The following is a 15,701-nucleotide window of genomic DNA, read 5'->3' as shown; positions in this document are numbered from 1 at the left end:
TTTTATCTCTGGCAATTCTTTCATATATTTTCCTGATATTTCATTTTTTTGAGTTAGGACTTTGCAAACATTATTATGAAAGGGTTTAAAGCCTATTATTATGATAATATAATATATAATCCTTTTTTTTTACATTCTTAATTTAGGAATATTGTCAAGGATAACCATAAATGATTACACGACAATTACAATCCTTCTAGTTGGTCAGATGCTTGCCCTACTCCGACGTGACTGTACTTGATAATACTAAGTACACTCGAGAATACTCAAAACAAATGGGTGCGGCTCTGACCAATTAACTTAGCTCCCTGACGCAAAGTTACTTCGAAGTAGTTATTAAATTACTGTTCCGTCTAATATTACTAAATTGCAATGGTCTAGCATATGCAAGCACGTTTTTGATAGACAAGACAATGGTTATATTTGTAAAAAAACAGACTATACTACCAAAAACAGACTTACATTTCTCCATTTTCAATGTCTCTTTCGTCAGTTTTATCAATGTATCGTTGTTCTATTTCATCTCTCTCATTATCCATATCCTTTTCCATCATCTCATCTGCTTTGTTTAAATTTCGGGGTTGCAGATGTAACTCGGGAGACGCGGTTTCTGAAGCCAGCTCGCTACGAACTCTGGCTTCCTCCCCAAGACTTATGATGGAATTTTCTCTGCCGCTGGGGGATAATAAGGGGCCAGAGGATTTGGATGCAAAGGACGGATACTGGGGACAAGAACTGCCAGTCTGCAAATACAGAAACAAATGTGTTAAAATTGAAAGGGAAAACAAATTTATTGAAGTCATGTAGGTCTAGTGTACATATATATATGTATAAGATGTATTAATTTGGTGAAACATCGTCTTACAACGTAAACAATTTGAAATTGAACTGTGTAGATTTTAATAATCATCATTTCCTATGTCCTAATTATTACTTAAACTTGCTGCGTGTAGCCGACAGAATATTTATATATCAAATTATCAATTACATATATATATATATTTTGGTGTTCATACATACATATGTAGTTGACTCAAATTTATCTTTGGTACTTTTTTATGACAAAGAATGTTCTATGAGAGGTTGAAAAAAGAAACAAGCTATTGTCATTGTCATGCTAAAATATTAAAAGCTACAGTAGTGAATAATTAATAGCAACTTACCAGTTCATGTTTAATGTCTTTCATTGGGTACATGTGCAGATCTACCATGTCACTTTTTATGAGTGGAATTGGATTTCTATGAAGTAATGGAGAGGAAGCCGTGGTGGGGGTAGTGGGAGCACTTAAGCTCCTGAAAAAAAACATACGAATAACTAGAATTTAATTCGTCACTTTGACGAATTATAGGTGATCATTTTTATCATTTTACTGAAATTAATTTTTTTTTAAACATGCACGTACGTTAACATACGATCGGAAAATGTTGATGTATGCCATCCTATTATATGCTTATAGTGCTGAGTTGTGCCTATATGCCATATACAATATGTACAGTATATACTGTATATCTATATACAGTGTAGCATAGGTGAAATTACGGGACACATGTTCTAATTTTTTGGCATGATGACGTTATCAAACTAAACTTTAAGATGACAATTTCGAAAGATAATTAATTGAGCAAAAAACTATAAGATTTGGAAAAAAATTTGGCACGTAGAAGCGCTGTGCGCGCTCTTTGAATTGTGTATAACTTTGACGAAAAATATGAAAAAACTACTTTTTCACTTCAACTGGCCATATGTTAACGTCACAACATCCGATAGGCTTAATTTTTATATGAATTAATATCTACATTTCATCAGCTTTCATAATAAATTATAATCATCAAGGTAACCTTCAATTCTGAAGAGCTGTAAGATATTCAAATTTACTGCGAAGGTGAAATTACACGAACTAAGTTATTCAAGTTTTTACGCGTGATGACGTCATTAAAATGAAGATAGTGTCAACTCATGATAAAGATAATTAATTAAGCAAGCACATACTGAAAGTTGTGCGAAATTCGAGCACACATAACCAAGATGCGCTCTGTTGAATGTGATAATCTACACAAAAAGATAACAAATCCTAATTTTTAAATTCAAGTGGCCATTTGATGACGTCAAAACATTTTGTACGTAAAATGTGTACATGAATTCATATCTACAACTCAATGGCTTCCAGAATAAGTAAAAAAAATCGGGGGTCATCTTGCATTCTGAAGAATTATTTTCATTTTAAAAAAGACCTATTTTTCACCATTTTCAGAACTTTTGTAAAATAAATGTGCGCATTTTGTCATTTTTAACGTGCTCGTATAGCGTTATTTTAAGTCGGAACTGACTCAAATTTGGTGAATGTACTAAGGATGGTGAGTAGAATGAGATTTGTAAAAAAAATTCATATTTTTTACGCTTTTTAAGTATCGCGCGTGCAAAAACGCATTTTTGCGCAGTAATTTTTTGAAACACGCAAATGGCCTAATTCATGCTCTAAATTGATCAAAACTTAATTTTGAGCGTTTTAAATTTTTAACGCGCGATATCACGCGCATGAACCTACGTGTGCGTGCGTTTTTATTTGCTAATATTTTTACCCTTGATCTGAAGTTTACGTGTAGTGAATTTCATTAATATGTGATAATGAATTATGGAGATATGATTGATAATGTGATTTTGCAAAATGGCGTATAAATGTCGTCACGGATGAGTGATCACGCTGGAAAGCTTATTAGGATTAAGTTGTATTATTTGAAAGATATTCTGAAATTTTTGTAATCATTGACATTAAACTTTTTGAGATAATTGTTACACAAAATAGTGTACAGAAACAATAAAAAGAAAAAAAATAATAAAAAAAAAAATAATAATAAAGATTTTATACAATAACAATAGGTGATCATTTTATTCTAAATGATCACCTAATTATTGTTATTCAGACATGAGCTCGCAGCTAAGAGGGTCAATTCCTTAAGCCTTGTTGTGACAAATAAATGTGATGTGCCCATGTATGGACATGATGATGTCATATCACTACCATATTTGAGGACATCACTATCATATTTACATCACACTTTTTCTGTCAAACTAGTTTGATAGTGTAGACAGAACTTTACTCCCTCTAAAAAAGATTGGATTAGTGTGAAATATATTGTACAGCTTCAGACATCTTACCCTGATATTTGGAGTTTCTGTGGCCTTCTTTTCATAAACTCCAATTCATCTACTGTCCACACTGCTCCTTTCACATTTTCGACTCTAACAAAACATTTATGAAGACTAAGATTATGTCGTACTGCATTCTGCAAAACAAAAGAAGAAAAAACAATCTTTTTTATGTGTGTTTTGTATTGTCTATCGGTTTAATGGTACTGTAGTTCTTTAGGTATGCAAGTAAGTTTTCTTTGGCTTTTCACAGGCACCTTGAGCACTTTGTGGTGGATAATGGCAGCTACAAAATCTTCTTATTATGAGTTAAAATCTAAATTGTTGTATATAAATAAATTACACAATAAAATTACATATGAATATTCTATTTTTGTAATGAATTATGTTTCGATCATGTAAGAAATATTTCATACCATTCCTCAATCGCGTCTAAATCACATAAACTTAGTTACAGTAAAAGGTACATTACATGGGAGGGACATCAGAGTTATATCGAATGTAAGGCCAGAGTTAACTTACCGCAATTCAGACCTATGCGCGTTTATACTTGGTTCCCACTACAGATGCAACAGACGGACGTAAATGCAACACAAGCGAGTTGACCAATCGAATAATTGCTTGTGATTGGTCAAAACACTGACGTTCCATTACGCTCTTTTGTTGCATCTCTAATAGGAACCAAGCATAAAAGCACATAGGGCAGGGTTAACTCTAGTGTATGTGGATACAACTCATACAAGTTATTAATATATATTATTATTACAGAATAGAAATGTCACATTAATATGACCTTTCTCTTCTAAATGTTACCATAAGAACATTTGTTTGTGCTTTCTCAAACAATTATAAGCTCATTTGTAAACAATGTAACATTAAACTGTAAATTCATCAACACTTTCATTTTTAGATCAAAAACAGTTACAATATGAGGTAAGTGAAACTACAAAACAACAGTAACAACCCAAATATATTGTAAATATTTAAGAAATGAATGTTTGTTGTTTTTCTTAAATTGTAAATATTTAAGAAATGAATGTTGTTGTTTTTCAGTTTTGTTTACTTACTTTGCTAAAAATTCTATACTAACACCATTGTTTGCAAACAAAACGATAAAATAATAAAATAAATAGATTAAAAATAACACAAGTTCAAATTTCTCTATTGTTGCTGCAACCTGTTTACATTATATATGAATAGTAGAAACGTAAATATTTTTGTTCCCAAGGGTGCAAATGGCAACATTTGCGTTTATAACAATAATAATGAGTATAATGATTTAAATAAATTCAAAGTGAGGAAACGTAATTTGTAAGCAACATGAATTTGATGTTAACATAGATTCTCACAGGAGGTGAAGTAATCTAGGTCATCCACAAACAAACACACAGGATAATGTCAACAATACGACAAACAGATTCAGCAGCGGACAAGTGGATTGGCTACACAACGCCAAAGCAAATACCTCTCATTAATAACAAACACAGGTTAGTGGAGGATGTTGAGCCTACATAATATAAAATCCTCCACTTGTAATTAGCATTTGATTGCAATGTTTGTATTTAAGAAAGGCAAACTCTAATATGGCCGTTAATAAAATTATGCTAAATAAGGTGTTTTTTGTCGCTTTTCGTACAGACCCCAGGGCTAACAAAGAAAACTACTGGGCATTAAATGTTATGGTACTTCACAAAGTTGGCATGTTGAGGTTGTCCAATAATCCATCTACAAATATATTGTATTATACTCTGTCTACACTATCAAACTAGTTAGACAAAAAAGGTGTGATGTACCCAAATATGGTAGTGATATGTCCAGATATGGTAGTGACATGACATCATCATGTCCATATATGGGCACATCACATGTTGTTGTCACATAAATTTGATAGTGTAGACACAGCTTTAGGATGCTATCCAATCAAATTTAAACCATAGTACTCTGCAAGCCCCAGTGGTCTAATAGTAGGATGTCTGTAATCCGGGTTCGATTCGCTGTTGGGGCAACTTTTTCTCATTATGACAAATTTCCTAATCTTTTACATTTACAAATTAATTAATTTCCGGTACATCACTGCACAGAGTTTCTGTGAATTTAATATGTGATTTAATTTATGCAGAATTAAGTTTTCTTCTCCAGACTTGGGGAATTGGGAAGTAAAAACCACACACGAATAGAAACAAAGTTTATCTGGATTACTTATGTGACCATTTTTGGAAATTCAACTGAGTTGTAAATAAGTTGATTATCTGCAAGCAGCCTCACAGCATCCTGTTCTGAAATGTTTTCCGACAACAAGTAATTTACATAATTAAGACAATAAAGACATCAACCACAAGTCCCACCTCTTACTTATATGAAAAATATAACAGGAAAATACAAGCAGGTTTTTAATATTTTAGGGGAAACCTGTTAAAAAATGTATTCTCTGCACTGTGTATCTGAAGGTAAAATATTTAAGTGTGGTTGACCAAGTACAGGATTATGTGCATATTTTGAATTGTAAATTTATAATTGTAAAAATGTATATAAATTTAGTGGAGCTGTAGCTTGGTGGTTAATGTGCCTGCCTTCAAATCCTAAAGTCAGGGTTTCAATCCTGACCTAGAGTCTGGGTTGTAAATCACGGCTCCACTTCCTAAGATTTCAAAACAGACTAAAGCTCTGTCTACACTATCAAACTAGTTTGACAAAAAATGTGATGCGCCCAAATAGGTAGTGATATGACATCATCATGTCCATATATATGTACATCACATTTTTTTGTCACATAAAGTTTAATAGTGTAGACAGACACTAAGTTCATTATAGTCCATCTTGTAATTGCCGAGTATGAAAAAAGAAAACAACTGTACTCGACTTGCCTTGAAAAGGCGGCCATAAAGCGACAAGAGGGGCGATATACACTTGCACCGTAATCATCCCTTTAGATAGCATTGAAACAGACAAACGAAATTACCTACATGAATACTCTACCTATTTAAGTTTATGTACATGTTTAACGAGAATTACAATTAGCATTTAGTAGATGTCTCGGTTCAAGTTATCTTTAAATTAACTTAGATTCAAAGGCTGAGATTACAAATGTACAGTTAGAATGATTTCGTTTCTCAACATGTATCTTATAACAGTAGTAATCTTCATAAATTTCACATTTAATACTTCCTAAATTAGTTTAACATCTAAGGTAACGGTCGTTAACGATCGTCATTAACATACATGTCATTTCGCAATAAAAGGTAGCTTTATGGCCGATTAGAATAGAATTCTGTGTTTGATTCTTTTCTTCACTTCTTCTAGTGATTTACAATGTACTTTTCTCAAATCAAACCAGTAAAGACTTCACTTGTAGGAATCTCACAGAACTTATAAGAGACTCACAAAACTTGTAAGAAACTATAGAATTTGTAGGAGATTCACAGAATTGTTAGGAGACTCTCAGAACTTTTAAGAGTCTCACAGAACTAGTGGGAGACTCCTCAGAACTTGTACAATTCTCACAGAACTAGAATTACAGAACTTGTGAGAATTTTGCAAAAACTTTCTCACTTGTCTCATTCTACTGAACTACGAGACACACTTTTAGGTGGTGACACTAATGTATACTCTTACAATTTCTATGCATTATAGTTTACCACTTTAGTTACCTTCCAAGTAGCCGCATTCCTCCTAAAGTAAGCAAACGTTCTCGTGAACCAATTGTAAATTTCGTTTAAGGTAAGCTGCCTTCCCGGTGATTCCACAATCGCTTGTCGGATCAGAGCTGCGTATGTAAAAGGTGGGCGCACATCTGCGTTTCGATAGAATTCACAATTCTTTTGAATTTCTATATTTGAGAAATGAAAGAAAAATAAACGGTAAGGCTTTATTTAGATAGAATAGGATGGTTTAGCCTAAATTGCCTTTTTCTCATCAAAAATATATGCAACCACCTTTGACTCCCAACTATCTAACCACTCTTACTATGGGTGTTATGAAACCTAAGACCCCCTAAGACCTAAGATCACGAAAGCTAAGACCCAAGACCTAAGATTACAAATATTTATCTTTCGCGCCTGCCTTGTATTTTAACTCCCAACATTTATTCTGAATACCACACCTTAGAATTAGCCCTTTTATGAAAAAGAATCACATAAAAAGTAACAAATACATTTTTAAATTGATGATTTTACAGACGTTTTTCTCGCACACATACTGTTTGCGAATTTCGCATGAATAGCCTACAGTACAGTAGGCCTACCCCATGTTCAATGTTTTTGTTTCTATGGAACGTCAAAAGAGCAAAAATTATGTAGAGGGCTGAAAACTCTGTGGAGTCCATCTACAGTGTGGATGGAACAATGTAAAATTAAAATCGTAATGATAATAGTATAATCATGCTAGTACGAAGAAACAAATACTCGCAAATAAATTTTAATTTAAAAATCATGATAATAAGTTTTTTTGTTTCGTTTTCTTTCTGTTTTTATACGTGTACTATCATTGTGGCTCTTTTTGCGCTCCATAGAAACAAAAACATTGAGCATGGGGAGGAGTTACAGTATACAAAGAAACACGTCTGTAAAATCATCAATTTAAAGGATTTATTTATTTGTTTTTATGTGTTTCTCCTTCTGAAAGTACTTATAAGTCCTAATTTTAAAGTGTGGTATTCTATGGAACGCCTCCTCTGCCTTCAGTTCACATTTATCATGCAGTACACACCAATGGTCATGCAGTACACAGGATAAAGTTAGTTAACAAATTTGGAGTCAAAATACAAGAAAGGCAGGTGCGAAAGAAAAACATCCTCTGAACCAACACAATGGAGTAAATATATACCAACAAACAACCTGTCAAGTTTGTTTGTTGTAAAGAAAAAATATACATTCACTCAACGGGCGAAAATAATGTGAGTTTATCTATGTTTTGCAGTAGTATTTAATTATATTTATGGTAATAAATGAAACCTACTATGTTTAAAATTATGTATGGATAAACAAGTATTTTTTATAAGCTGTAGTATATCTTAGAATTTGTAATCTTAGGTCTTGGGTCTTAGCTTTCGTGATCTTAGGTCTTAGGGGGTCTTAGCTTTCGTGATCTTAGGTCTTAGGGGGTCTTAGCTTTCGTGGTCTTAGGTTTCGTGACACCCCTCTTAATATTATATTATTTTAAGCATAGCATTTCTTTTGTGTAACAACATACTAGGACTTGATATCCATAGTAAAACAAATGAAAATAAACAGAAAACTCTGCAATATCACATTTTGTTTGCTTCTCTCGAATTCATACAGAAATCTAATATCTTAAACCAAAATAGATTGGTATAAGCACTGGAGAAATACAAACAAATATATTTCAATATACTTTTATGTAATTTGAAATAACACCTCAAAATAAAAATTATTTTTTGGGTTTTGCTATCTTTTTATCCGAATACCTGGTTTTGTGCCATGTTCGTTCGGTCAACATATGTTGGGTTTTAGTATCTCACAGAAAGAGATGTCTGACCCTCAGAACATTAGTCAATATTTTTCATAAAATAGCGATTATGAGCATTTATAAGTATTAATTTTATTATTCATAACATTTAATAGCATTTACAATCTACTGTTGTTTTCAGAAACTGTTCATTTTTTCCTTATTTAGATTTCTAAATAACTAGATCCTTGAATAAACAAAGTAGCATCTGTCTAGCAAGTAAATCACATTTCTCTATCCTTAATTATTTACAAATGAGGTTGCTGTGTTTATACAACGAACAAACAACTTATAAAACAGTTTACCAGCGGACAAGAAGAGCTTGACCCTAGCAAAACAAAGGAATAAAAACCAGACAGCTATCGCAAGTATAAACAAACATTCAAACAGAAATACACAATTTAAATTCAGAAATATACAAGATGCCTCTAGGTTTAAATCATTAAAACTAAATGGAAAACTCCATACTGGATATATATATATATATATTTTAATCATATCATGTAAGCCCCAGTGGTATAATGGTAGGATGTCTAATGTGAAATTATATTCTTATTTTAATTAAACATTATTATTAATTTTTTTAGAAATAATAATTGTGATTTCAAGCTAACATATTTATTTCAATTCATTAATGTTCCATTTTTTTTAAAGGAAATGTTCTAGGATGATTATAATATTTATCAATATTGCCAAAGTCAAAACAGTTAAAATGTTCACAAGTGAAAACTGTGGCTATATTTATAAAACAAATTTTAATTTTATGTTTTATTTTATGGGATATACTTTGAGACCTAATAAATATTTCGCTTAGGTTATATCGAAAACTGACAAAATCATTGACTTGAAACAAATATGGGGGTTTTTTCCAAGCATGTTTGATAAATCTGCTCCCTGGTCTAAGCTAGGATTTGAACAAGGACCATAGAATTGTAAAACATATGGCTACACAGCTAGGTTTATTACTTAAATTCACTACACAAATACTAAAAAGAAAGTAAAACCTGATATTTACTTCATCCACTACTAATTATTACTATGTAACCAAACACTCTATACCCAAAATAATATGTTATGCTATAACATAAATAAATACAACACATTTTGTTTTTCTAAATTGCAATTTATCCTTTAAGAAATAACTTAAATACGAAACACATTTAGTTTTGTATACTACTTTACCTTCATACATTTTTATAGTGATCTTCTACATTGTTAAAATCAAAAGTTTATTTCAAATAAATACTAATTATGGGAAGAATGTTACCAAAACAACATGCTTTATTATTTTTAACGTAATGTTTGAATTTCTTTACATGATTTTTTTGTAATCAAAATTAAGGCGTCACCAGGATTTTTGGAAGGAGTGTGTATTGGTAGGAAAGTTAAAGGACCTGACATGACAAAGAAAATAATGGGGTAGGCATGCAATGATTGACCCCCCTCCCATATGTGTAGGGCTAAAAATGACTACTCACGGTGGTGTTCAACTGGTAGGTTTTGGAGGCCTAGCATCAGGCCTAAAAAGCAAGCAAAAGGCATTGATTTAGAAATATAAAATAATTTCTATTACTTTGGTTTTAAGCAATAAAATAACCAATACCATCATCAAAGATGTAATATGAAAATACACTTTCAACCACAGATGGATGAATCTGTATAAATAATATAGTACTACAAATATGTAGCATATGGTAACATTGTTTAATGAAATTGTTAATGTTTTAAGGAGAGTGAGGAAACTGATGTTAGTTACAAAAATGCAACACTGATGAAGATGGAAATGGTTACTGATGTATATTAATTAGGACATGTTCTTAATTAAATTGAATTCAGGCATTTAATACTGTATTTTAAAATAGTAGTGTTTTCTGCCTTTAGAAATGCAATGGAATTTTTTTAATGGTGAAATGAAATGTAACGTGAAAATAACATTATTCTTTAAATTTATTTTTTTAAAGGATAGAAATATAGCCCCTTGTCACCCAAATGATCCACTTTAGGGCAAACTATTTTCAGTCCTCAGGTATATGCCTACCCCAAAGGTGAAAGTAATTTTAATGGAAATTTGATCTATTTGGTCCAAGGCAAACCACTGTAATTACAGACTTGGGTTTTCCCAATTTATGTAGAGATAAGTATTAGCAATAATAAGTACTTTATTTTGCAGTATAAATAAATGTTTATTATTATTTACATATTTACAGCATAGAACCATGCATTATAATACAGAAACACAGAAATGATAACTTGACCAAATCTTTAAACTTAGTAGCAGACGTGAATGATGAAAACATAATTGGATTTCATAATCAATGAGTCTTCATTTGATTCAGTGTCGCATGTTGCATTATGGGTAAAATGTCTACAATCCCAGATTGCGAAATGAAACAACAGCCAGAATGAAACTTAAATCTTGTTGTTGAAATTTAAGCATTTTGTTTGATCAGCACCTTTGTCAACAATTCTTTGTTTTGTTTTTGAATTTTAAAAGCATTTAGTTAAAATTAACAGTCCTTATAAATATTATTTTTTACATTCGAAATTCTATAAATATTATTCTACTATTATATTCCCAGACTCACCAGAATCCAGAGACACTCCGTACTTTTCACTCATCCGTCTGCGAATGGGACCGGAACTGATTGGGGTATGAATGGGGCTAGGAGGTGGGTGCGGATGAGGGGAAGGCAGATTAGGTGTGGATGATATAATTTGTAATGTTTGGGGAGGGGGTATATGTTGAGGGGCTGGAGGAGGTGGAAGATGGGCGGGGGGTGATTGGACGACAGTTGGTGATTGTACAATGACTGATTTCACAGCTGGTGGACTTGCCTGTTAAAAAAATAATAATTTGCTTTGTAATGCTTAATAAACAGACTAGAAAAAAGATAAATTCAATAAATCATAAAAATGAACGACAATGATCAAAGTTAATACAGCAATGAAACATGTGATTAATGTATGATAAGTTCAATAAAAATTAGGTTAATAACTAATTTGTTAATATTTAAATGCATTATTACAATACAAATATTTCAAATTGATTGATTATTTTTTTGAGATAATACATCTTTTTTTTTTTCCTTTTATTTATTGCAAAAAACATTGAAATGATAAAAGAACAAATAACGTACTGCGGTTGATACAGGTGTCTTTGGCTCAGGTGGTTTCATATGCAAATGTGCCATCATAGCCGCGAGTCGCTCACGTTCTTTGGCTAGTTGTATTTCCAATTGGTTGACAACTTGCATTTGAACACGCGCTTGGGCCGTGCTCCTGTCGTCCAATGCGTGTTCACTATTAATATGTCTGTATGAAAAACAAACAGAATGTTAGAAAATGACGACATGGTTCAATGACATTAGGTTTCTTGACCAAACATTTACCTTTCTCGACTTAGTATGCAAACAATTTTTTTTATATACAGTATGACCATGAAAAATGAGTTCCCCATCTGCTCATATGCAATTTCGTCAAGAACAAATAACGACTTAAAACAAATACCCAATTTTAAAAATGAATTAACCAAATACCATCAAACGATCCAAGGAGAGTTAGTGACAGAAGATAAGTATCGACTTTTTGCTCTAACCATACGACTCCCAAGAGGACTTATCCTTTAAATTGTAAATACAGTTAAATACTAAAAAACGCATACCCTTGATATAATCTGTTTATTCAAGAGCATTTAATCTCGACTTGACTCGGTTGTTGAGGTAATCGTATACTGGATGTTGATCCGCGTCAACGACAAGATAGACAAAATAAGGTGAAAGATGACCCTCTCAATTACTTTATGTCAAAACTCTATCTTATTCTGTCATGCCATATAAATATTAAACAGTAATGACTTGAAGATGAAGAAACCAATCTAACTGTATATAACGACTACCATAAAATTGTAAGTTATATTTCAGGTAAATAGCGTATTTGAGATTAATTTTTAAATTGTTTGATAACAAAAGTAAGTAGCTCCAAAGTTATTAAGAAACATTTCAATAATATAAATTATTTTCCAATTTTTTTACCCAGAAATTAATTAATTAATATATATACGTTAAATAAATCTACATATTTGAAGTTTTTACACTGTTTGATAAACAAAAATAAGTATAGCTGCAATATTTGCAAAATGTATAACAAACATTTTAATGATTATTTGTTTTTCAATTTTTTCCCAGAATTTAAACATAATACAACAGTACCATAAAATTGTTTATAATTAACAAAAATTAGTATAGCTGCAATATTTGCCAAATTTATTAATAAACATTTTAATGAATATTTGTTGTCTCATTTTTTCCCAGAATTTAAACTAACATAACATTGTAAATTGTATTATTGTAAATAGTCCTATTTTCACATTGTTTGAATGTTTGTCAAATTATTAAAGTAATATTTCATAATTAGTTATTTTCCCACTTTTTCCCAGAATTTAAACATATAACACGTGTCATTAATCATCACTAACCACCTCTGTTTCCGACTCCTACTGTACTCATGATGGATAGTTCATAGATTTGACCTTTAACATTAAACATACTTAAAGCACTCGTTTAATCTAGGATATCCACTAATAACATACTGCAAACACTATCTTATTAACACCTAAATTAGTAGGTAACCAATTTATAATTAACTTACTTAGGTCAAATGTCAAAGTTCATTACTAATAATGTTATCAAGAGATTTTAAATTTCACAATATTGATAGATGCACAGATTATGTTTACAGTTAAAACTCCAATCATAAGAGAGTGGTTGTGGGGGATTGATGAAAATCAAATTAAGATCAATGCTTTTTCAAACAGTTAAAGTGTCCCTTTGATAGAGGTATCCTTTGAGTAGGGTTGGTTATAGTGTTATAACATATAGCACCTTGTTTGTTTCACAGGGAAGTGTCCCCTTAATAGGCATGTCCCCTTAATAGACGTGTCCCAAGGGAGGGGTTCTACTCTAACTAAAAATCTTTATATATTTTTTATTGAATGACAAGAAAACAAAATACATTACAAAAAAAAAAATTATATAAACACATACTTGAGGAAGCTTGAAAAATCATCACAACTAGTCTCGCATCCAGGCCATTTACACATCCCATGTCCATATAGTGGATGGATTGTTGAGCCTATTGCACTCTCCTCTCCTGGAATTCTGAAATGAAAGAAGTTATAATAATAATTTGATACTAATAGACTATTTATATATAATGGATTCAAGAAAGCATTTAATTTCATTTTTATTCATTCATTCTTTTATTTCAGAAAATTATGAAACCAATCACTTTCAAATTTCTTTATATAATTCTAAAATCTAAACATCAAAAGTAAAACTGAAAAAAAAAAAGATAGAATATTATCAACATAAAATAATCAACAGTATACAGTTTATAATTAAATATATTTCTTATTCACGGAAGTATGATTATTTGTAACGATTCAGCTCCATTGAACACGCTAAAAAGTGTAACTTTGTCAATTCACAGTGAGCAACGGAAATCCCCCGAGTCACGCTAAACTCTATAGCTACCCTGGGAGAAATGCGTGTCTAGCTATCACACACGTCAAACCACTGTTGATTGTATGCGTAGAATGAGTCGTAACCTTCTTTCGGGGTGAATGACCTGATTCCAAGTACGAATATCATAAATAATAAATACATTTGCTTATTTATTGTATCAAGAGTAGAAAACTTCTTTGTGTTAAAAAGATTTAAATATTAGAGCTTTTGACTTATTTTAATTTTACAATTACATTGGTTATTGACTCTATAATTTTGTTCAACTTGATATTAACAATTTAAAGTGCATTGCCAGTAAGATATTGAAATGTAAACTCGGATACAATGGACGACTTACAAATGTACAACAGAATCAATAATTACATATCATAAAAACTTGAAAATTTCAATGCATTATTGTAATAATATTGTAAGACATTCAAGAGTAAATTAACTCACTATTTATAGGATATGTGCTATGTTTAACGACGTATTGTCATGGTATCATTATTGACTCAAATATAATAGTAGTGTGTTAAGATTTGAACCAATCACCCTGGAATTAGAAGATAACTGTACAGTACTCTATACATTCAGTCACTACCTATGTATCATTCTATTCAATACAACTTCTTTTCAATAAATGTATCCTCTATTCAATAAATGTACCTTCTATATTCAATAAATGTATCCTCTATTCAATAAATGTACTATCTATTCAATAAATGTACCCTCTATTTAATAAATGTACCCTCTATTCAATAAATGTACCCTCTATTCAATAAATGTACCCTCTATTCAATAAATATACCTTCAATTTAATAAATGTACCTTCTATTCAATAAAAGTACATTCAATTTAATAAATGTACCCTCTATTCAATAAATGTATCTCTATTCAATAATGCACCTTCTATATTCAATTCTATTTTATTAAATCTAGCTTCTATTATTGCTTTAAATGTATTCAATAAATAAAGCTCTTTATTCTATTACAAATTCTTTTATAACAACTCTAGTTGTATCTCTATTACTAACAATCATTAGATTTACCATTTATGAATACATTTGGGTCAATTTAACCTTTGACCTGGAAACATTTCATAAGTAAAGGTCATCGTTTACAGCCTACAAAACACATCATAATGAATTTTAATCTAAACATGTACGCAGCGACAACACATATTTATTATCTGCATGCACGCATTAACGCTTGTTTTCACCCTAAACCAATCACGCGAGTGATATACAGTGAAATAATAATGAAGAAAAAAAGTAGAAAAAACAAGTAGGTTAGAAGGAAACAGAGTTAATTATATCCAGCTTCCTAGCAGTGTATTCAAATTACGCTCGCTTCCTTAATGTGTTGACAATATTGCTTATGATTTCCATGTTATTTGTCAATGACAGTTACCCAGGGTTCAAATGTCCATGCCCTAAAGGCTATTGTTTATAAATGCAGAAGAGTGCCATTAATTGTCTATCGCTATTGTATTAAAATTTATTCCATACACAACACGTTTTTCAGCACAAAATTGTTTAGTTTCTTTTAACTTTTACATTCAGATTGTTTGCATAAATTTAGTATTT

General features: G+C 31.2%; 1 protein-coding gene across 2 annotated transcripts in view; it reads right to left on the bottom strand.

Annotated features, from left to right (window-relative positions):
• LOC144856320 (forkhead box protein P4-like) overlaps positions 1 to 15,701 on the bottom strand; it is a 49,165-nt gene that overhangs the window by 2,598 nt on the left and 30,866 nt on the right. Inside the window, exons 6-13 of one of the 2 annotated variants that reach the window (XM_078714290.1) lie at positions 13,654 to 13,767; positions 11,749 to 11,923; positions 11,197 to 11,446; positions 10,090 to 10,131; positions 6,796 to 6,974; positions 3,158 to 3,285; positions 1,164 to 1,293; positions 463 to 743 (exon numbers count right to left, since the gene is read on the bottom strand). In XM_078714290.1, coding sequence (XP_078570416.1) covers positions 463 to 743; positions 1,164 to 1,293; positions 3,158 to 3,285; positions 6,796 to 6,974; positions 10,090 to 10,131; positions 11,197 to 11,446; positions 11,749 to 11,923; positions 13,654 to 13,767 — 1,299 coding nt within the window. The remainder of the gene's footprint in view (positions 1 to 462; positions 744 to 1,163; positions 1,294 to 3,157; positions 3,286 to 6,795; positions 6,975 to 10,089; positions 10,132 to 11,196; positions 11,447 to 11,748; positions 11,924 to 13,653; positions 13,768 to 15,701) is intronic. The other variant, XM_078714291.1, reaches the window with a different exon arrangement.

Source organism: Antedon bifida, chromosome 11 (assembly GCF_963402885.1).
Source record: "Antedon bifida chromosome 11, ecAntBifi1.1, whole genome shotgun sequence".
Lineage (NCBI taxonomy): Eukaryota > Metazoa > Echinodermata > Crinoidea > Comatulida > Antedonidae > Antedon > Antedon bifida.
The sequence above is the reverse complement of the archived record's forward strand: the minus strand, read 5'-3'. Positions and strand labels throughout refer to the sequence as shown.